The sequence below is a fragment of the Lemur catta genome, chromosome 19 (genome assembly GCF_020740605.2).
Source record: "Lemur catta isolate mLemCat1 chromosome 19, mLemCat1.pri, whole genome shotgun sequence".
Taxonomy (NCBI): domain Eukaryota; kingdom Metazoa; phylum Chordata; class Mammalia; order Primates; family Lemuridae; genus Lemur; species Lemur catta.
In genome coordinates, this window is record NC_059146.1 from 19,660,413 (window position 1) to 19,683,810 (window position 23,398).

Below are 23,398 nucleotides of genomic sequence, written 5' to 3' on the forward strand. Positions count from 1 at the left end.
ATTTTAGTTGACCAGATAATTTCTTTCTACTTTTAGTAGAGATGGGGTCTCGCTCTTGCTGAGGCTGGTCTCGAACTCCTGACCTCGAGCAATCCACCTGCCTTGGCCTCCCAGAGTGCTAGGATTACAGGCGTGAGCCACGGTGCCCGGCCTACACACACTGTTTTATTGGAACACAGCTATGCTCATTTATTTACGTGCGGGCTATGGCTGCCTTAGCTCTGCCACAGCAGAGTTGAGTCATTGTGACAGGGACTGTATGGCTCACAAAGCCAAAGATATTTCTCATCTGGCTTCTTACAGAAAAAGTTTGCTGAACCCTAGCATTGATAATAGTAAAACAGTAAAATAATTAGGAAGTGATATGTTTTGATAATTGGCTACCTTTGTCTTTTAATTATATTTGTAAATTCATATTATTTAATTTTTAAAAATGCTATCTGATAACGGGATCACAAAATTTCTGAATATTTAACAACCTGCTCTTGCAAGCCAGCATGAGCTGGCTCCAGCTCACCACTGGGGTCAGGTTTTCTTATGTCAGAGAGATCTAGAACATTGTCAAATTGGACTTTGAATGTGGAATGAAACTAACAGCAGATCAAAAGAAACAAGACCTGAGTACCTAATCACCGCTCCTGGAAAGACGGTCTGGGTGGCAGGTTTGCCCTCCACCCCCATCTCACATTGCACCTGAGACACTGCAGCTGGCACTGGGGGCATTTCAGTGCTAGACCTGGAAACTCCATGGCTTCACGCTCCAATTCCATGCATTGTATTTCCAAGGAACTCAGATGCTGGTTCTCAATCAAAACACAAGTCTTCGTTCAACACGGCACAATTCACATGCTGCAAGCTGGAGAGAGAAGTGGTGTTTGATTAACTAGGGGCCCATCCACAATCAGAGTTCTGTGGCCTCACAAACCAGCCTCCCGGAAGCCACAGAAGGTCCCCAGACAGGCATGACCGCACCCTCGGGGAATTCACAACTGAATTCAGGACACAGATGTTGAAGACTGACACAGATGTGTGATTACACAGGTCCTATGATGGAGAGACAGTGAAGTCTGATTGAAGGACTAACAGGATTGGAATGAGATTGGGTGGAGTCTGTGAAGTCCTCTCTAAAGCTAAGGGACTCTCATCCTGTATCTGGAGGATTTGGAGGTCTGTTCCCCACACCTTCCATCAGGACCCTCCTAAAATCACGCTCCTTTCCTAAAACCAGGGATACAGCTCTGCCCGGCACATCCAATGCCTGTGTTCACTGCTGGATCTCCTCTTCCACCTTCTGCTAAGTAAAAAAAAGTTTTATTGAGGTGTACTTGATATACAAAACCCTGCACATGTTTAATGTACGCAATCTGATGAGTTTAGACATATGCATGTATCACCACAATTGAGGTGGCTAGTTTTTTTTGGAAGTTTTAAAAAATTATTATAGGTACATAATAGTTATATATCTTTATAGAGTATATGCAGCGTTTTGATACAGTCACACAATGTGAACTAATCAAATCAAGGTAATTGGGGTATCCATCTCCTCAGGCATTTAACATTTCTTTGTGTTAGGAATATTCCAATTCTATTCTTTAAGTTATTTTAAAGTATGCCCTAGTTTATTGTTGAATATAGTCACTTTGTTGTGCTATCAAATATTACTCATTCTATCTAACTACTTAGCCATAGTTTTGCACGCATTAACCATCCTCACTTTATCCCCCCACCCCGATACCCTTCCCAGCCTCTGGTAACCATCATTCTACTCTCTGTCTCCATGAGATCAATTGTTTTTAATATTTAGCTCCCAGATATGAGTGAAAACATGAGATTTGTCTTTCTGTGCTTGGCTTATTTCACTTAACGTAATGTCCTTTGGTTTGATCCATGCTGTCTCAAATCAGAGAATAATGTATATTTCAAAATAGCTAAAAGAGAGGATTATAAATGTTGTTACTGAAAAGAAATGATAATAGTTGAGTCGATGTTAAGAAACAGAACTGGGTCCTTTTCCCCACGCACAATGTAAAGGCAAACATGGAAGCACGAGGTTTTTGCAGCAAGAAAGGTTTATTTCCAGCCAGCCAAAGAAAGAGACTGGAGTCAGGCTCAAATCTGTATTGAATGGGGGTTATGACAGGTTTTATAGTTTGAGGGTAATGAGGGTGATAGGAACCTGCTATGGGGGTGACGCCAGGGCACAATCTGATTGGAACCTGGATCCTTCCATGTGTTGTGCGCTTCTGAATTCAGTCCCCACTCCTGGGTCCAAGCACTTAGGTTCCGCCTGTGGTTGCACGATCAGGGCATACTCAGGTTACCTGACCTTCAAACTGGGGGTCCACGGCAACTGCAGGTCCTGGCACCCAGCCCTCGGGGGTCATATGTGGATCATAAGTTCCTCTTTGGCACAGGGTTAGATTCTCTGTGGCTTCCCCATGATTCATCTCCCTGTTCTGATTTTCTGATTTCATTTGCAAACTGGGGACTGGGAAACTGAGAAGCCACAGTGCACCCCTTCTGACCACTGCAATGCTGCAGCTTCCCTAGTGGGAGAGAGCCACTGGGCAAGGAAGGGGGCCCAGGGAGGAATGAGGCTGTGGGAGGCGATACCAGCGGGAAATGCAGGAAATGGGTGTGGGGGCAGCTGTGCCTGCTCAAACCCTGCACTCTCCTATCCCAGTCATCACAGCCAAGGGATACCCCAGGGTAGGGACAACGAGAGGAAAGCAGCGGACAGGAAAATCCAGGAGGCTGAGTGGAAGAAAAGGCTGTAATTTTCTATGTATCAAAGGCTTCGGAAAATATTCTCAAAGCCACAGGATTCAAGGCACCGTGTTCAGATGTAAAATTACAAAAAAAAGGCAAGGCAATAATTAGCATTACTGTGGGGCAGGGGCTCCTCCAGGAGGGATCGGGGCATCATCCATAGCAAGGAGGAAAAGTAGTTGGTCCTGGGTGCTCATTTCTATAAATCACTGAGTGGTTCATTTGAGGGCACTTTTATCTACATGTCTTGTATTCCCCTCAGAAAAAGTTTGAACAAAAACTGACCTGGGTCAGTTTTTTCACGTCTCACAGCTTCCCCCACTTCCTCCCAGCCTCCAGCTACACGGTTTAAAATCATCTTCCACTGAATTCAAGTGCAAGTCTCTTCTCTCCCTTAACCCTGACCATCCCTGAGGGTGGGCAGCTCCAAGGCTGGTGTTCCTGGCTCCATGTCTCCCATTCCCTGGGTCAGTCCCGGGAAAAGAACCTGCAGCAAAGTCCTGGGGACTCGGGATCTGTCATGCTCTGGAGGAGCCAGAAGTGTGGCTGAGAGATGTGACAGTGGTGAGAAAATCTGACCTGATCCCCAGAGTGTCTTGACAAAAAGAGAAGTTTCTACCCCTTTAAAAATGTTGCCTTCCCTTCTCACTTTCTTTCTTGAAAAATCGCAGTGAACAACAATCACAGCCTCAGGTTCCCAGGCCTCCCCTGAGCCCAGCTCCCTTCTGTGCCCTTGGGGAATCCTCGCCCTGCAGCACCGTGTCCCTGTGCTCAGTCTCCTGACGCTACACCTCCAGCCTAGGGGGAGCCACCCCCACCCTGACTGTGTGTCCCCCGTGAAGCTCCTGTCACAGGGAGCTCAGAGGTGGGGAGATTTATTGTCTCCCCCTGGACCGTGACTCCATGAGGACAGGATCCAGGTCTGGTGTGCTGATCTCGATGTGCAGAGAGGGGACGCCCACACGTGGTGGCTGAGGGTCAAGGAGGCTGCTGCCCACCCCTCTTGGGCCTCCTCCATCACCATGTCCCTGAGCCCCACCCCTGCCCCCCACAAACATCCACTGCCCAAAACTCAGGAGTCCAGCGAGATGGGACCCGTTGTCACCTTCCAGAAAATGTCCCTTGAGGGGAAGGGCGTTGACAGGGAAGCAGGAGATGTGGTTGGGCCCTGCATTCGGTGGGAGCATAGGTGAGTGTCTCACCCTTTCTGGCCACAGGGTGCCCAGGAGTGGACGTGTGTGGTGACAGTCGATCTCTGAAGGCCGCCCAGGCCCTGATAGTATCAGGGTTTGAGGTTCCTCCTCTGAGGAGGACCACAACTCTGACCTCATCCTGTCTTCCTGTGGGGCCTCCTCTGAGTCCTGAGCTCTCAGTTCCTGCGAGAAGAACCCCGAGGAGCAGCCTTTCCCCAGTGGGCCCTGGCACCTGCACCCGACATGCTGCTGCTGCTGCTGGCCCTGCTCTGGGGGAGGGCGGGAGTGGAGGGACAGAAACGGTACTGGGACAGTTACACACTGGAAGTGCAGAGGGTGGTGACGGTGCAGGAGGGCCTGTGTGTCCATGTGCCTTGCTCCTTCTCCTACCGCTGGTATGGCTGGAAGGACTCTGACCCAGTTCATGGCTACTGGTTCCGAGAAGGCGCTGATGTGGAGAGAGACGCCCCTGTGGCCACAAACGACCCAGCTAGGAAAGTGCAGGAGGAGACCTGGGGCCGATTCCACCTCCTCGGATTACCCTCAGCCAAGACCTGCTCCCTGAGCATCACAGACGCCAGAAGGACGGACAGCGGACCATACTTCTTCTGGGTAGAGAGAGGAACTGCGAAATGGATCTGCACATGTCCCCACCTCTTTCTACATGTGACAGGTAAGGCTCGGGCTCCAGGGGTGCTCACAGGGGGCGGTGGTGGGGGCCGCAGGGCAGGGCTGGGCTGGGACCCCCATCCTGGGAGGGGCTGGGGGTGAAGCCTGTCGGGCTCAGGGGAGGAGCAGGACCAGAGCCTGAGCTCCTCTCAGGGCTGCACCTCGGACCCTCCTTCCTGACCCTGCGTGTCCCCCTCTCCTCCCCAGCCCTGACCCACATGCCTGACATCTTCCTCCCGGGGACCCTGGAGTCTGGCCGCCCCAGGAACCTGACCTGCTCTGTGCCCTGGGCCTGTGAGCAGGGGACGCCCCCCGGGATCTCCTGGGTGGGGGCATCTGTGTCCCCCCGGGGCCCCACTATCGGCCACTCCTCGATGCTCACTTTCATCCCAAAGCCCCAGGACCACGGCACCAGCCTGACCTGCCAGGTGATCTTGCCTGGGGTCCCTGTGACCACGACGAGGACCATCCACCTCAACGTATCATGTGAGAGCTGGGCTGGGATGCTCAGGCCCCTACTTGGGGTCCCCAGGGCAGCGGGATGGGGTAAGGGATGCACAAAGGGTGCTGGGCCCTGGGGTCCAGGCAGGGAGGTAGAGGAGACTGCTGGCTCCACCCTCCCCCTTGACATGGCTACTGGGGACAGAGGCCAGTGTCCACTCAGCCCTCAGCAGTGACACAGGGCTGCCGTGTCTTTCTGCCCCAGACTCTCCTCAGAACTTGACCGTGACTGTCCTCCGAGGAGACGGCTCAGGTAGGACGGGGCCCTCCCTGGGCTGTGGGAGCAGGGCCTCTTCAGTCAGGGCAGGCGCGTCCTTCTCACACTGGACTCACCCTGGTCACCTGAGACCCCTTGCTGGTGACTCCAGGGTCCCTGCCCACCCTCAGCCCCCATGACCCCTCCCTCCCCTCAGACTCCTCCACACCCACTTGGCCCACAACAGGGACATGGCGACACTGACACAGCAGAACCAGCCCCCAGGCCCCGCCATCTGTCTCACACTCCTCCAGCTTTGTCTTTTATTTCCCCAATAGTTTATGTACTAGAGGCCATTCCCCCTCCCCAGAACCCGCCAGCGTCCGCATAGGCTGTTCACCTGCAGGACCTCAGAGGTGGTTTGACCTCAGTAGTGCAGACTGTCCCCGTGCTCCTCTGGGACATTGTGGTGTCCCGCTGCATGGGTGGACTCTGATTCTGTATGCATCTTGTGCTAATGGAAAATCATGGCATTATTTTATCCTACCAACAGACACACTGCAAGGAATATCTTCTGTCTCCTTTCACACCTGTGTGTATGTCTGTGGGATAAATTCCTATAAATGATATGAATAGGTCCTAAGTTTCCTTTAATTTTGAGAAATATGATCAAGTGTTTCTGGATCGAGGTTGTACAAGTTACATTCCCAGCAGGGTGGGTTGAAAGTGTGTGTTTTCCTGCACTTCAGTTCCCGTCTGTGTGTTTGTTCCCCTCACCAGTCTCTTTCTCTGTCCTTGCTTCCTGTCTTCAGATCTCTCTGTCTCTCTGACCCTCTGTCTCTTTCTCTACAGCACCCACTGCCCTTGAGAACGGCTCATCTGTGTCAGTCCTGGAGGGCCAGTCCCTGCGCCTGGTCTGTGCTGTCAACAGCAACCCCCCTGCCAGGGTGAGCTGGACCCGGGGGAGCCTGACCCTGTACCCCTCACACCCCTCAAGCCCTCTTTTGCTGGATCTGCCTCAAGTGCACCTCAGGGATGAAGGAGAACTCACCTGCCGAGCTCAGAACCCTCTGGGCTCCCAGCACGTCTCCCTGAGCCTCTCCCTGCAGAGTGAGTACACAGGTGGGTGGGGGAGGGTCTAGACGAGGAGAACACACCTGCCCCACCCTCACTGACAACCCAGCAGCCAGCCCCCTGAGCTACAAAGGGAGGCTCAGCTGTGAGGCCTGGAACTTCCTGTGACCCAGAGCATGACTGTCCTCTTCCTGCCTGGCAAGGGGCCTGGGGTGGAGGGAGGGGAGGAGGTGGACGTTGGAGGGGAGGGGCTGGGGCCTGGACAGGTGTGTTTCGGGAGACAAGGTCCTTGCTTTGCAGGGCTGGGACTAGGGTGAGACATAACAGGAACTCACCTTGGGCACAAAATTTAAGAAGACACAAAGATAAACTAGTCAGCAATCAAGGAAAGTAATATTGTGATGCAATGATCTTGTTAAAACAATAAAATTGAACGCTAAAGAACAAATGATGAACAAAATTTCAAAATCTTAAATAAAGAAAGGCTGTACCTAGCACTTCCATGTGTCACTAGTCCCACCAGCAGTCTCCCCCTTCCTCCTTCCCATCCCTGTTCTTTTCCTCAGAGATGGGAGGAAGGGATTGGAGCCCAGGGCCCTACAGGGGTGGGAGGAGGAGAGACCCAGCTCTTGGAGCTGAGTCACCAGAACAGCTCTCATGCATCTGTAGACAAAGTGCGGCCTGTCTCAGGGGTGACGCTGGGGGCTGTCTGGGGAGCTGGAGCCACAGCCCTGGTCTTCCTGTCCTTCTGCGTCATCTTCATCCTGTAAGCATTGACCTTCGGGGGAGGGAAGGCTGGGAACAGAGTCCCTGAAGCCAGAGGTGGAAGGAGCTGGAGGGCCCCCGATCCAGGAGGGAGGTGACTGTGTTCTCAGTATTGGCATCTCCTGGGACTGGAAACCTCTCTCTCACCACGGTCACCCCTCCAGCCCCTTACTAGAAAACAAAAGTGGGATCACCCTGCCCACTGTGCCCTCATCTTCATCTGCCCGGACTGAAGGCTCTCTGGTCTCTCCTCTCAGAGTGAGGGCCTGCAGGAGGAAGGCGGCAAGAACAGCAGTGGGAGTGGGAGACACAGGCATGGAGGAGGCAGATGCTGTCAGCATCCCAGGCTCTCGGGTAAGTGACATGGGTGTCTCCACATCCAGCTTCCAGCCTGAATACCTCCCACAGGATGGCCTTCAGGATTGCTCAGCTGGGCATGGCCAAAGTTGCCTCCTCATCTCTTCCTCCTACCTAAAAGCTGCCCCTCCCCCCGCAGCATTCGCCATGGTGCCCACAGCACAGAAGCCCATCCGTTCTGCTTCCTCCATGGCCGGGCACACGGGAAGAGTTACCTCCTGCATGTCCGTTCTTTCTTCTCCTATGGCCAAAAGTTCAGCATGTCTTGCCTATTTTTCCCCTAAGAACAGCCAGCATTGGTCCCCACCCTCCGTCCTGATCCCTCTCATTGCTGAGGCCTCAGGTTCTCTTCTTGGATCCCCTCACCTCCCTGCCTCTCACCTCCCCTTCCCCACCTGGAGGGATTGTCCAAAAGCCATCACTGCCCAGTCCCCCTTCGTTTGAGCAGCTGCTCTCCCACCCCCAACACTGCTAGAACAGACACCAAGAAACATTTTCGGTAAGGGCCAGATGGTAAATATGTTTGGTTCTGTGGGTTATACAGTTCCTGCTACAGCTACTCCACTCTGTTGTTGTAGCATGAAAGCCGCCATAGACCATGTATAAATGACGAGTTTAGCTGTGTTCCAATAAAACTTTATTTACAAAGGCAGGCAGTGGGTGGGGTTTGACCCAAGGGCTGTAGTTTGCCCACCCTTGATCAAGAGAATAAAGCCCCAACTCCTCAGCCTGCAGCCCTGCCATCCTGGCCTCTTAAATACCTACATGTCCCCTGAGGATGGAATTACCCTTAGGAGAGTGAGACTCTTGACTTGGATGCAAAATTTAAGGGGTCACCAAAAATCTCAGTAATTGAGACAATTTAAGTAATTTTCTAACAGATGGAAATCAATGAAATAATTCATGATGAGTAAAATATCAAAATTTTAAATAATGGCAGGTCCGGTAAACTGAAGTTAGTTAAAATTATTTAAGATCATCACTTAATCAAGAGAAATTGTCTTACAGGGAAGCATTCTCAGTTGAGAATTAGGGAAGCAAAGAAGTAGATTTGGAAAATATTGTCTCTTTTTTGCCTCCAGTAGAGCTAGGCTCCAATTTGCTCAGGAAAGCACACTCACTAATCTGGGTTTATTTAAATTTTTATTCTCCATGGATATTTAGCATTAATTTTATTTTTAAACTGTTGCATTGAAATAGTCTTCATCTCAATCCTGAGATCTTTGGCTGCCTTTTCATTTTAGACTCTGGCGAGTACCACACTTCTTCACCTCATCTCAGCCCTGCCCTCCAGCCACTTCCTGCCTCTTGCTCTGAGCTCCACCCACGCTGGGCTTTTCACCATTATCATCATCCACAGCAAGGGTATTTGCACCTCTGCATCTTTGCATGGGCTGTTTCTCCATCCTCAAATTCTCTTCCCTCCTCATTTCACTTCCTGTAGAAGGTTTGGAGCAGCAGAATGACACACATCCTTTCATTCTTTAATTTGGTCAGGAAAAATTATTGAGCACCTACCAAGAGACAAGCGCTATATGTGCCAGGGTCCCATCCATGAAAAGCACTTAAAAATACTGGGCTCAGTGAAGTCTTATATTAGAGAGAAGGATAGATCGAAACCAATCACTAACCAACCAACAAAACAACAAATAAATGAAGAAAATGTGAAAAATAGACACATAATTTGGCAAAAATCCAGGTTACAGGAAATAGGAAGTGTTGAGGAGATGGCTTGTGGCTTGTTTTTGTTTCCTGTCATCTACATATCATCTATCTACATATCTATCCATCTACTATGTATCTATCTATATATCTATATATCTCACTATCTCTCCATCTTTCCATCCATTCGTCCATTTATCTATCTGTCTTGCCTATAAAAAAAAGCACATGACACAAAATTGAACATCTTAGCCATTTTTAAGTGTACAGTTATACGACAGATTCTAGAATTTTTCATCTTGCAAAACTGAAACTCTATATCCACTGAATAACAACTCCCCCCTTCCCTGCCCGGCCCTCCTCTTCCCAGTGAGACCCTGGTGACCGCCATTCAACTTTCTGTTTCTGTGTATTTGACCACTAGATATCTCATATAAGTAGAGTCACACATTATTTGTCTTCTTGTGACTGGCCTATTTACTTAACATGTGTCCTCACGGTTCATCCATGTTGTAGGATATGACAGCATTTCCGTACTTTTAAAGAACGATTATTAATATTCCATTCTGCATATACACACTGATTTTTAAACTCCATTTATCTATGGATGGGCATTTGGGTTGCTTCCATTTCTTGGCAATTGTGAATTATGCTGCAGTGAACATGGGTGTGCATATATTTTCTCAAGATCTTGCTTTCAATCCTTTTGGATATATGTCCGAAAGGAGGAATGATGGATCCTATGTTAATTCTATTTTTAATTTTTTTAGAAACTGCCATACTCTTTTCTATAGTGGCTATTTTACATTCAGATCAACAGTATCTAAGCATTCTCATTTCTCTATATACTCACCAGCAGCTGGTATTTTCTGTGTTTTGTTTGTTTTTGACAGTAGCCACTCTAATGGATGTGAGGTGACATCTCACTATGGTACTGATTCCATTTCTCTTACAATTAGTGATCCAAGCATCTTTTCATGTGCTCCTAGGCCATTTATACATCTTCTTCTGAGAACAGTCTATCAGAATCTTTTGCCTATTTTGAAACTGGTTTAATTGGTTTTCATTGTTGAGGTATATGAGGTGTTTGTATATTCTGGATATTAACCTCTAATCACATGTATGCTTTGCAATTTTTTTCTCCCATTCGTAGGTTGACTGGTGGTTTCTGTTAATGATTTTTGAGCAAAGGCATGAAGGAAGCTCAGAGTTTGGCATTCTATTGTGTGTCTTAGAGTTTCAAGGAGAGGAAAGAGCAGGGGCAGTGCTCAAACACAGGAGGCTGACCGGGGAGTGAGGAGCCACAGCGGGTCCGTGCGGTTAGACAGAGGGAGGCAAGGGCCATGAGCAGGAAATGAGTGTGAAGAAGCCCAGCCTGTGCATGCATCATATCTGAACACGCAGCCACTGTGAGAATCTGGAGAGTTTTGTGCAGAAGAGAGCAAGGGTGGTAGAGGAGGAACAGAAGCAGAGAGTTACAGAGGAGGCTGGTGGACATTCTAGGCAGGAGATGACGCAGCTGCAGGATGGCAGTTGAGGCTGGGCAGGACTGGACTCTGGAGCAATTTGAAGTGAAGGCTCATGGGAATTGCTAATAACTCAGGAGTGGGCCGTGAGTGACAGAGAGGGTGATGGATGTCGCCTAGATTTTTTACCTGAGCTGCTGGAAGAGTGGAGGTGTCAGTCACTGAGGCTAAGAATATTGAGGGAGAAAGAGATTTGGGGGAGAAAAGAAGAAGTTCAGTGTAAAGAGGTTGAGTTTATGTGTCTTTGGACAAGGGAGTCAGAGTTTCAAGTATACTGTTGGATGAAAGTTTATAACCAGGAGAGAGGAATGGGCTGGAATTCTGGATTTAGGGATCATCAGCCTATTGGTGACATGAAGCCAACATAGTGGGTGAGATCACAAAGCAAAGTTGAAGAAGTAAAGAGTCCGGGGCATCTCTGCTGTTTAGGGGTCAGGGAGATGTGGCATCACCAGCAAAGGGGTTGCCAAGGAGGTCGGAGGGACCCGGGAAAGTGTGACATCCTGCAGTTGAGTAAAGAAGGGCCTCCGTGCAGGTACGGTGTGCAACTGCGTCCTCTGCTGCTGCAACGACCAGGATGAGGAAGACTGATAAATGGTCATTTGGATTAGCCAAGTGGAGATCGTGGTGATCTTGACAACAGCAGTGCTTAAAAGTGGTGCGTGTGAGTGCGTGCATGTGCGCGTGTGTGCGCGAGTTCGCACGCACGTGAATCCTAATTTGAATAATCGAAAGAGAATGGAAGAGCAAAATCATTGACAGTTCTGTGGGCATGTTCTGTTGTTCAGGGGGGCAGTGGAAGAGGGCTCAGGTTAAGCAGGAGGCCTCGTGGGCAGCCTCCATCACTCTCTGCTGCGGCTTCAAACAGGATAAACATATTATCTTACAGTTCTGGTGGTGGGATGACTCCAGTGGGTTTCCCTGGGCAAAAATCAAGGTGTTGGCTGGCAGGGCAGTGCCTTCTGGTAGCTGCAGGGGAGGATGCACTTTCTTGCCTCTTCCAGCTTCTAGAGGTGCCTGTGTTCTTCAGCTCTGGTCCCTTCCTCCACCTACAAGACGACCAGTGAAGCATCTAATACTGTCTACCTACCCCCCTCTTTTTCTTGTTAAGACTCATTGACTACATTGGGCCCACTCATATAATTCAGGATAACCTTCCCATCTCAATGTCATTAACGTGACTCGATCTGCAATGTCCCTTTTGCCATGTAAGGTTACATACCTCCAGGGTCCATGGGGTTAGGGTGGGGATATTTTTGTGAGCCATTCCTCTTCTTGTCAGAAGGATATGCTTGTTGTGACTGGGTTGTCCCTACACCGGCCCCCTCACCAAACTGTGAGCTTCCTAAGGCAAGTGCCATGTCTGAACAAGGGCCTGTACTTCTCACAGACCGTGTTTTGGGCCATCATGTAGTAACTCACAAATGAGTGTTTGTTTGATGGTCATTTATTGCCACATCCCTCAGTTACAGAGTGAGCTGCAAGAGGTCAGGGCCCCTGTCCACCTTGTACACCCCAGTACATCTAGCACTCAGCTTAGGGCCTCACACACAGAGGGCCTCTGTGGGACACCAGGCTGTGGGGTCAGAGAGAACTGACTGGGTTGGATCTTGGTGCAACAGAGAGTTGAGCAGGCTGCTTCCTGCCTCTGCCTCAGTGCTCGTATCTATAAAATGGAGGCAATTTAATATTTTCCTCATGGGGTTGTTCTGAGAAGCTATTGAAATTGGTAAACACCAAATAAGTTGCTCACAAAGCACTGAATATTTATAGAAAGCTCGGATGGAAGAGATTCCACCAAAAATGCCTGAAGGACAAGTGGATGAAGAAACTCATGGACTTCCTCCCTGAACTGCCTGCCTCCTTCTGTCCCCATTGTTCTGCTCTGACTCCCTCCTTTCTCTTTTCACTCAGGTGTCCCCAATTGAACCCCAGGCAGATGACAGCCCCCCAGATCAGACTCCCCGAGCTGTGGCTGCCCCCTTCTCAGGGCAGGAACAAGAGCTGCAGTATGCATCCCTCAGCTTCCAGAAGAGGAAGCCTCAGAACCCTCCGGGACAGGAGGCCACATGCAGCGAGTACTCCGAGATCAAGATCCACAAATGAGAAACTTTGGAGACTGGGCCCTGTTTGAGGGATCTTGTCCCCTCCTGGCAAAGGAGACAACAGAGGCTGATTCCTGTAGAATCAAAGCCCTCTATAGCCCCATGCTGTGCAACGGAACCCCAGAGTTTTTCCTCCTGTGAAACTGAAACCTTGTACCCATTGACCACTGTCCTCCCTTTCTCTGTCCTCCTTGACCCTGCCTCCCAGCTTCTGACACCCACTATTCTACTTTCTACTTTTATGAGTTAGACTGTTATAGATTCCACATGTAAGTGAGACCAAAAGGTATTTGTCTCTCTGCACTTGGCTTATTTCACTTAACGTAATGTCCTTTAGTTTCATCCATGCTGTCTCAAATGAGAGAATAATGTATATTTCAAAACAGCTAAAAGAGAGGATTATAAATGTTACCGAAAAGAAAAGACAATAGTTGAGTCGATGTTAAGAAATGGAACCGGGGCCTTCTCCCCATGCACAATGTAAACCCAAATGTGGAAGCACCAGGTTGTTGCAGCAAGAAAGATTTATTTCCAGCCAGCCGAACAAGGAGACAAGAGTCAGGCTCAAATCTGTATCCCTGAGTGGGCGTTAGGACAGGTTTTATAGTCCGAGGGTAATGAGGCATGACTGGATCCTGCCATGGGGGTGACGCGAGGGCACAATGTGATTGGAACCTGGATCCTTCCATGTGTTGTGCTCTTCTGAATTCAGTCCCCACAACTTGGTCAAGCACTTAGGTTCCGCCCATGGTCGCATGCTCAGGGCAAACTCAGGTTACGTGACCTTCAAACTGGGGGTCCACCGCAACTGCAAAACAAATAAATCACAACTTTGTTACATAAAATTTGAACCAGATTGATCTGATGCAGTTTCAGTGATGGATATACTCACTCTCCTGACCTGATCATTCCACAAGGTGTGCGTGTATGGAAACCTCACTGGGGCTGGCTCAAGGCCACTCAGCTACTCAGGGCAGGGCTGGAATTTAAACCCCACCTGATTCTGAGGTCTCTGCTCTCATCTAACATTGAGTCAAGCAAACAGCAGGCCAGGCCCCCTTTGGCCATAAATTAGCAGGAAATAATATTCCTGAATGGTCTTAAAATTTGCTAAAGAAGGAGTAGTAAATGGCCCAGAGTCTTAGGGACAAGAAACGTGCAGTTGAGGAAATGCAGGCTGGGGATCTCTGCTCAAATTTTTTGGCAGGTCTTCATTTATTTGTTTGTTATCACCCAATTATTAACTCATTTAATTGAAAGATGTTTATTTGGTTATTTTTTTCTGAAAATTAAAATTATCATTTGTTTTTTTAATTATGGCAAAATTCACCTACCATAAAATACACAAATCTTAAGCATGTGATTCCATGAGTTTTGCCAACTTGTACACCTCTGTACCCCTGTCAAGACTCCAGTCAAGCATATGGAAATTTCCTACCACAGCAGAAAGATCCTGGCTCCCATGCTCAGTCAATCCCCAACCCTGAGAGCCAACACTTTCTGATTCCTATCACTAGACATTACTTTTCCATGTCTTTAAACATTAACATGTCTGTTAAACATTTTAACAGGAGTAAGTTGTTATCTCATTGTGGTTTTAATTTGCATTTCCCTGATAATTAGTGATGTTGAGCATTTTTTCATATGTTTGTTGTCCATTTGTGTACCTTCTTTAGAGAAACTTCTGTTCTTGTCTTTTGCACACTTTTTAATGGGATTGTTTGGTGTTTTCTTCCTGATTTGTTTGAGTTCTTTGTAGATTCCAGGTATTAGCTCCTTATTGGATGTGTAAATTGCAAATATTTTTTTCCTACTGGTCAGGTTGTGTATTTGCTCTGTTGATTCTTTGGCTGTGTAGAAGCATTTTAATTTAATCAAGTGCCATTGATTTATTTTTGTTGCTCCTGTAGTTGACATTGGGGTCTTAATCATAAATTTTTTTGCCTAGACCAATGTCTAGAAGAGATTTTCCTAAATTTTCTTATAGAATTCTATGGTTTCATGCCTTACATTTAAGTCTTTTATCCATCTTGAATTAATTTTTGTGACTGGTGAGAGATAGGGGTCCTGTTTCATTCTTCGGCATGTGGCTATCCAATTTTTTAAGTGCACATTAACTCCACTGTGGTACTTCCTGGACAGTGCCTGATTTCCATATTGTGGGAGAGGCCATGAAAGCAACCACAAGCCCCAGGGAGATAGAGATTGTGGAACCAGCAAAAGGCCAAAGGCTGTAAGACTTAGAAAACCTGTCTTGATAAGTGATGATGACATTTCCATATGCAAAACTGTCTCCAGAGAAGGCACACTCCCATCCATTCAATGCAGTTGATCCTTCTAAAAAATTCCAGTGGGATATTGCCTGGTGAGAAAGGGTTTTTTGCATGTTTGTTCATCTGCTCTTTCTTATTCATCAGAAGGTATTTTTCTATGCAACTCTCATTGTCAATGATTACTAGGATGAAATTCCTTGTACTTCTCAAGCTTTTATTAACTGACACTGTATGCAAGAAAGTCCCTATGTCTCCTTGCAGTTCCACAGACAAAGCCCTGGGAAATTCCAGCTTTTAGTGTCAGGGAGATGAGGTGTAAATGGCAAGAAGACTGAGATGGAGGAGCTAGGGAAGAGGAATGAATGACCAGGAGAGTACAAGGGTTGGGTCCTGGTGGCTACAGGACATGGAGCTTCAGGAAAGCTTCATTTGTTTCCAATACTGTTAAGTCCTATAAGATAGGGACTGACCATTTGAATTTAAGTAAGTGGTGTCACAGCTGATCTTGGCAAAAGCAGATCTGGTAGCCTAGTGGAGATATATCTTCATTGCACAGAGTTCAAGAGAGAATGGAAAGGGAGGAAGTAGAAACTGTGAATGCCAAGGACTCTTTTGAGACATGTTACAGTAAATCTACAGGACAGAAATGGGCCTGCAGCAGGAAATGGCTACACTCTCTAAATCTTTGCCATTTCTGGCAGAATCTGACTGCCTGTCTCCCATGACACCACATGGGCTTATATGCATGGAGCTTTTTCACCTCTTGTGGTGACTGTATTCCCATGGCTTCCCCACCACACCGTGAGCTCCAAGAGGACAAGGTTGGGTCTGATAAGATCTTCATTATTCTACTCTGTCCTGTTCACCTGCACGTGTCACAATTTGCAGCTGCATGTTTATTACCAGTCTCCTTCTGTCTTCATCTCCTTCAGTGCTGGAGGTCACAGGGCCTACCTCTGCTTTGCTCCCTGCCTGTGGATTTAGTTCCCAGTACATAGGAGGTCTCAGAGAGCTCTGGGGTTGAACTCATGGTCAATGCGTGTGTTACCTTGGGAAGTATCTAACTCCTCTGAGATTTCCTTTCCCTGTCTGTAATATGGGTAAAATAATAATGTTTTCTGTAGAGATCTGTGTGAGTGTTCAGGAGAATTGGAAATCAATGCAGACCTTAAGAAACGTTTGATGAAATAATAGAAAAATGAAGAAATGTCCTCTCAGAATCAAACTCACTTCATGGACCCTCTCTGCCTTCTCCTGGTCTCCCTCCCACTGCCCTTTTCTGGCCGCCTTCCCTCCTCACCACACAGGAACAGCAGAAGACATCGAAGTTCCATGGCTCCCCTGACCCATCAGTCACATTGGGGGCTGCCTCCACCATGAGAATGGAGGAGGAGCTGTGTTATGCCTCCCTCAGCTTCCCTAGGATGAATCCTTCGAAGGGCACCTCCAGCCACTACTCAGAGATCAGGACCCAGTGAGGAAGTGACAGGAGCGTTGGTCTCAGCCAGAAGATCAGCATCCTCTATGGGAAAGACTAAAGGCTGACTCTTGGAGATTTAGCACCCTATGTGAGATAACTTTATAGACTGTATGTGAGTTACGTGTTATATTGACATTATCTTAGACTTTGTAATCAGAGATACTTGGGAACAAACCTGTGCTTTCTCATTTGCTAAGAGCTTGACACCAGGTGAGCTACTTTACCTTCTGTGTCTCAATTTCCTGCTCTGTAAAATGGGTGAACCACGTCCTATCTCACAGGGCTGCTGTGAGGATGAAATAGAGGTACACATGGAAAACACCAGTCCTGGTGCGAGGTGAGAGTTTCCTGCCTACTGGTTACTTCTCCCTCAGCCAGAAAGGAGTGAGTGACATTTGGTTCAGAGGCCCAGTGTGGACGGTCACATAAACTATACCAACAACATGTCAGTGTCACTGGCTACTCAAAACCCCACCACTGATCATGTCCTGGACTTGCCCTCCAATATCACCACTTTCCACTTCCCTTTCAATACTACCTGTGAATTTCTGCTTCCTTTATGTCCTGCTACAGGTAAAATCACATAGTAGCATTTTGGGAATTTTCTAAAACTCAGAGCTGACCATAGTCAAAATACTGCCCTAATTCCCAAACCAAAATAATAATTTGCAAACTTCTCAACATGAGATTCTAAGTCAGAGAAGGGCAAACCTTATTTGTAAAAGGCCAGAGAGTAACTATTTTAGGCTTTGCAAGACATAGGGTCCCTGTTGCAACTATTCTACTCTGCTGTTGCAGTGCAAAAGCAGCCATCGACAATGTGCAAATGAGTTAATTATATGGCTGTTTTCCAACAAAATGTTATTTACAGAAACAGGCAGCCCACAGGCTATGGTGTGCTGACCTCTGTTCTAGATGGCCTGACTCTCACCCTGTCTCCTCCTCCATGGCCACATCTGCCCCCCAAGCCGTTCTCTGTGGACCCCGTTCTGATGCTCCCCTCCCTGTCCATGCACCCATGTCCCCCTGCAGGAAGGCTCATCGCCAGGTCCTCATCGGGCTAACACCTTCTCATCCTTCAAAATGAGCTCCAAAGTGGGTGTCTGGGTTCAGGTGGCAGAGGGACATATGGGCTCATAATATTCCTGCTAAAAACCCTAATTATATAACGAAAACCAGTTTAAGCAACAGCAGCCCCAAATTCACCAGCAGCACCCAAGCCATGACCGAAGTGAAAGCATTATGTCATAAGCTCAAAATGTCTTCAAATAAACACGTTGGAAGATTCTGGTGTTGCTTAAAAAAATGCCTGATGCCTAAACCCCACTTCCTTATCCACAGAAAAGACAGTTGAGTAAGACTTCCGTCTATGACAATGGCAGGTGGCTGATACGGATCATCCTGCCTGATAAAACCTTAGACGTTGACCGTTAGACCTCTGATCCAGACAGGGTGGCATCGGCCCATTTTTTCCCCTGCCCCTTTCCTCTAAACACAACCATTAGCCCTGTAAATGGTCCCAGAGACAACCATAGGAGAGCTCTGGACAGTGGTTAGAAGGAGGAGAGCTGGCTTCAGACCCCAGGACTAGGGGAACAACACAGAGGCCATCATCATGTCTCCCCCCACCCCCCACCCACCCACCTGAGGAAGGACACCCAGACCCACCACTTCCCAGCCCCTGACTCAGCAACAGAGGGCAGGTGGCCTCATTAGGCTTATACCTACCTGGGGTGAATGGGGAGCCACTCTGATAGCATCAGTGGGTCTCACATCTCTGGAAGGGGGATCAGTTGGAGCCAGAAATAAGTGGCCATGAAGGGCTGTCCTTGCCTTTCAGGCCTGACACTGTCCTCTTCTGCCCAGAGACACTGAAGCCAGTGCACAGAGCTGGAGAAAGGGACCCAGTCACAGTGTCTAGATTCCTGACCCTCACTCTGCTCCTCTGTCAGACACGAAGTCTAGCCCCTCACTTTCAGAGTTTGTTTTCATTCATCCGTGAGGCTGCTATGAAGCAAGACAGGCACAGAAGCAGTACAACGACCAGTAAACAGAGAAGTTTAGCAAGCACATCCTCCTTCCTTGTGGCTCAGCCAGGTGGGGCAGACAGGCAGTGTCCATAGGAGGGACATTGCCCGTGAGTTGACAAGAGGAGGGAGAAAAGGAGCTGGAGAGAGAGCCCAGCACCACCCACTGCTGCTGTCTGTTCCCGCCCTGACGCCATCCATCCCTCTCCAGCTGGCCTGAACACGTCCCAGCCTTTGCCCTCCTGGGCTAGCACTGGGACCAGGAGCCTCTGAGGCCAAGCCCTCCTGCAGAGTCGGCAGGTACTTGAGCTCAAATGATACACAGTGACAGCTCCCCTGCCTGGGTCTTCCCAGGGGCCAGAGTGTGTCCTGGTGGGCGGAGCATCTTCCCTGGGGGGTGGGGCAGAGCCTGGATCAGACTCCAGTGTAGAGGCAGCAGGAGCCCAGGAAAGGGTCTAGTGACGTCCCAGATCAGGGCAGCCGGTCAGAGGTGTCTAAGACCCTCCAGGGAGTGTGTCCATCCTCACACTTGGGCTCCTCATCTCCTGTGGGTATTAACTGGGGATCAGGGCAGTTCTGGGGAAAGGACAGGAAACACGGGTATCCCCAGTAACTATCTGGGACTAACAAAGCTGGTTTGGAACATCATAAGTAAGAAATCATTAATCACTCAAAGAGGGGTCCTCATGGCATTTCACAACTATTGCAAGACCTGGGGAGAAATAAAGTTTCCTTTTAATGTTGTAGCTGTCCTGCTACAATAACTTGAAGGCTGCTATTTTTCTTTCTCCATCTGAGTTGATTTGCACTTTTTGAGCCTGGAACACATTTTTTCTCTATGTTTTCTCACATTTCTGTCTGGAGCCTTCCGGTCTCTCGCTCTGTGATCTCAACCCCCTCAAGGCTCCCACCTCAATTTCTGCCCAGATGTGTCCTGCAGTTCCTTTCTAGCCCAGGCTGTTTAAGCCCCACAGTCACGAAGTGGCAAGAATTCTGGGTCCTGTCGATAGGGCTCTGACACCTGGAAACAGGAACCTCATGCCGCTCAGCATGCCCCTAGGTGTGCCTCTCTTTCTGGTCCTCACTCACCCTGCTCAGGGGCACCCACCTGGGGACTGGCTTCCTCCTCACCTGTGGCCTCTCCAGGACCTACTACACCAGGTGATCAGCCCTCTGCCCAAGGTAACCCCTCATCTAAGTCCTCCAGACCCTAGAACAGGGCTCACCGGCTGATGTCCCCAGAGCCAGTCTTTTCAGCCTGACAGCACTACTGGATTTCCTGGCAGGGTTGGAGGTTTCTAGAGAAGGAAGGAGGAGAACAACTGGAGTTCCTTTCCTGCTCAGGACAGAAGAAGATCCTGGACATGGGAGCCCAATGGGAAAGGCCAGATGGGGACAACATGGTGATTATCTCCCAAACCTCTCTCCCCACTTCTAACCCCCCTCCGCATGCCAGAGAAGCACTTTGCTGATTTGACCCTGCCTCTACACTGAAAACCAAACTTCTACTCAGCTCTCAGGGTTGGTCTCCAAAACTATTTCCTCTGGTTGTGCACGCGCAAATGCAGGGAGAGGAAAGGCAGACATAGGTATATAGTTTTTTCTTTACCAAAATTAAACCAGTACTTCATGCAAGATCCTGCTACTTGTGTATATAGCTTTCTGTGGATTTGGTAAGCCTGCCCATCAACACATATTTATCACCTGCTGTGTGCGAAGCAAGTCCAAAGTGCTTGGGACAGATGCACCTGGGACTCACTTTCCAAGGTGGAGACTTCAATATACAGTTAAGGAAACTTCTCTTACCTGTTCCCTGCCCACCTCCAGTCTGGTCTCCACAGAGAAGACAGAGTGAGTTTTAAACACCCAGTGGTGTCACTTTTTTGCTGCCTTCAGGGGCTCCCAGTTGCGCAAATGGAAACAGGCAAAATCCTTACGATGAGCCCAAGGTGTTACAAGGTCCCTCCGACTCGGCGCAGGAGTGGAGTGGCCTCTTTCTAGGGCCTTGAACGTAGCACACGCCACACGGCAAATTCAGGCAGAGAGGCGAACACAAATTGCATCATTTTATTCTATTAAAGGATACTTTTCCAGGCCGGGCGCGGTGGCTCACGCCTGTAATCCTAGCACTCTGAGAGGCCGAGGCGGGTGGATCGCTCGAGGTCAGGAGTTCGAGACCAGCCTGAGCGAGACCCCGTCTCTACTAAAAATAGAAATAAAAGTTATCTGGACAACTAAAAATATATATACAAAAAATTAGCCGGGCATGGTGGCACATGCCTGTAGTCCCAGCTACTCGGGAGGCTGAGGCAGTAGGATCGCTTGAGCCCAGGAGTTTGAGGTTGCTGTGAACTAGGCTGACGCCACGGCACTCACTCTAGCCCGGGCAACAGAGCGAGACTCTGTCTCAAAAAAAAAAATAAATAAATAAAGGATACTTTTCCCAAAAAGGCTGAAATCATGACTCTCATGCAAATATAAAATTAGCACGTTAAGCATTTTAACTCACGGCTGCCAAGCTCCACCTGCCTCGCTGATTGGCTGCGGAGTAGACCTGTGCGGCCGCTGATTGGCTGCGGAGTAGACCTGTGGGGCCGCTGATTGGCTGCGGCGTAGACGCCCACACCGCCCGCCGCAACCGGCTAGCCCCGGCGCGACTGTCCTGCGCGCTCGCGCCGCGCTCCCTGCGCCCCGGACCGAAGACCGCTGGCCGCGCAGGACCGCGCCCGGCCTTGGGCTGCTGTGAGGCCCCCGCAAGCCCCTTGGTTGGACAGAGGCCAATTCCGGATCAGCCAGACGGGGGCGAATAAGGCCTAGGCAGTCGGATCGCCAGGAGCCCTTTGTGAGTTCATCAGCCCGTCACTGCCACGCCGGTCACCCGGCCAGCCCGGAGGGCAGCCAGTGGGTCTTCGGGCCACCAATAACGGTCTGTCGGTTAACGATCAGGTGAGTGTCCTTATGAGTCAACGGTTGAACGCCTTGTAAATCAGTTAATCCGATAATCCACCCCTTCATAGCCTGCCCTGTTCATCGGTTAACTAGGCTCCCACTAAGTCTCTTAGTTAGTGCCCCTGTAACGCACTCAGGCATTAGTCACACAGTTATCCCATGTGTGCCAGTTAATCAGTTTAACAGTTAGTCGTCATCAGTTTCCCTAGAAAATCCGTTTTTCCGTTAGGGTAAGTAGGTCAGTCATTCCTAAGTCAGTCCTTCCCTTAGAAAATCGGGAACACCTTTGTATCACCTACACCCTGCTATGGAAACGTACAGGTGGAAGGTAAAACTGAGTGATGGTCCAAGAAAATTATCAGTGGGTGCATGAGGAGGCATCCCATGTATGTTCTAAAGCCTGGCAGAGAGGAGCAAGAAGAAATGAGAATTTGATAGCTAGACTGGTCTTTACATCTCCAGCAATAAACCCACTCATGTTACAGATGAGTAGATAAAAGGAAAACCAGAGACGGGGAAATAGTTGACCAAGGTTATTCTGTGATTTACTGTTAAAGACTGGGCCAGGACCCAGGCAGGGCTCATTCTAACATCCAACATGAGGTTTTAAATTGGAGAAGGGGCAGTTAAAAATGGCAGGGCGAAAAGAAAGTGGTTATGCAGTGTGCAGGAGAGAAGCACTTCATGACCTGGTGGCCTGGGCAGCATCTTTGTTATGTGAGAAGGAAAAAGGGCAATCAGTGTTGCCATTTGGAGGTTAAGGGCTAGGGCAGAGAGACCACTCAGAGGGGTCCTGTAAAGCATGCAGAAATACGGAATAGGAAAGGAAACGACGGTTCCAGAATACCGGGAAGGGATTAGAGGTGGTCAAGAGTGGTCCCAAATCAAATGCTAATAGGAGATAAGCAGGTAATTTAATAAATAGTAACAAACATTTATCAGGTGGTTACCATATGTGAGGTTCTGCCCTATGAACTCATTTAGTCCTAACCACAACCCTATAAGGTGGGTGCTGTTACCATCCATGTTTTACATATGAGCACACAGGCCTAAGGAGCAGTGAAGCAGCTTGCCTATTATAATACAACTATCCTTCATACCCGGGTGATTTGACTTGAATTTTAAAAAAAAGGAGAGAAGCTGGATGTTCGGATTTTTTAAATGAAATATCCTGATTTTAAATGTTATCCCATAAAAAAGTTAACTTTAAAAAGTAAGCATTTAGTAGGCCAAACAAAATCTATCTATGTGTCAAATCTAGCTAGGCTACCACAAAGTTGTAATCTCTGAAGCAGGCTGACAGTAAGGGAATGACTTACCTAGAATCAAACATGAAGTGGAGGCAAAGATTAGGTCTTCTGACTTCTGGTCAACTTCCAGGAAGAATATAAGTATATTTGTGTATCACATAAGGTCATAGCTGAAGATATCTGTAATGCTGTAAGCCTAGCGACAGCAACCTATTGCTGGCGGAAGGGTCAGAGCATGAAGAGAGCCCCCGCCAGGGCCAGGTATACAGGGATTGCTAAAAGTTGAAGTTGGAGCATGAATATAAAAAAACAAACCCTTCAGTGTCCCAGGCCCCACACTAAGAACAAAATAGAAGCAGCCCCGTCCTGGAGGAATTGAAGTCTATGACACAGTGAAAATAACTAACTCAACAGCAAAATCCATACCCTGATCCACATACTAATTAGATTCACTCAACCTCCCACAACAAGGGAGCCCAATCAAAGAAGAGGTATGCCTTTTTCTGAGCATGAATACTATTTGCCTCAGTCTTCACTCTTCTTCTTCACCTAATAACTGTCATTTAATAAAAAATTCAGACAAAGAATCAAAAAAACCTACC

At 48.4% G+C, this 23,398-nt stretch overlaps 2 protein-coding genes across 2 annotated transcripts in view; one reads left to right on the plus strand and one right to left on the minus strand.

Annotated features, from left to right (window-relative positions):
• Positions 1–4,207, minus strand: part of NLRP5 (NLR family pyrin domain containing 5) — a 50,651-nt gene extending 46,444 nt beyond the window's left edge. The window contains exons 1-2 of the mRNA XM_045531809.1: positions 4,195–4,207; positions 3,664–3,937 (exon numbers count right to left, since the gene is read on the minus strand). Of these exons, the coding sequence (XP_045387765.1) occupies positions 3,664–3,937; positions 4,195–4,207 (287 nt within the window). The remainder of the gene's footprint in view (positions 1–3,663; positions 3,938–4,194) is intronic.
• Positions 4,206–12,818, plus strand: LOC123624602 (sialic acid-binding Ig-like lectin 8). The gene is made up of 7 exons (XM_045532584.1): positions 4,206–4,635; positions 4,839–5,117; positions 5,338–5,385; positions 6,181–6,450; positions 7,072–7,168; positions 7,425–7,521; positions 12,627–12,818. The coding sequence occupies exons 1-7, from the start codon at positions 4,206–4,208 to the stop codon at positions 12,816–12,818; spliced, it is 1,413 nt and encodes a 470-aa protein (XP_045388540.1).
• Positions 12,819–23,398: the final 10,580 nt, after the last annotated feature.

What these genes read in the sequence shown, in the direction of transcription:
- LOC123624602 (XM_045532584.1), top strand. Translation starts at nt 4,206, where the DNA reads ATGCTGCTGCTGCTGCTGGCCCTGCTCTGGGGGAGGGCGGGAGTGGAG. An exon ending in CATCCACCTCAACGTATCAT is followed by an intron (nt 5,118 to 5,337) that starts GTGAGAGCTGGG and finishes TTTCTGCCCCAG; the next exon opens with ACTCTCCTCAGAACTTGACC. An exon ending in TTCTGCGTCATCTTCATCCT is followed by an intron (nt 7,169 to 7,424) that starts GTAAGCATTGAC and finishes CTCTCCTCTCAG; the next exon opens with AGTGAGGGCCTGCAGGAGGA.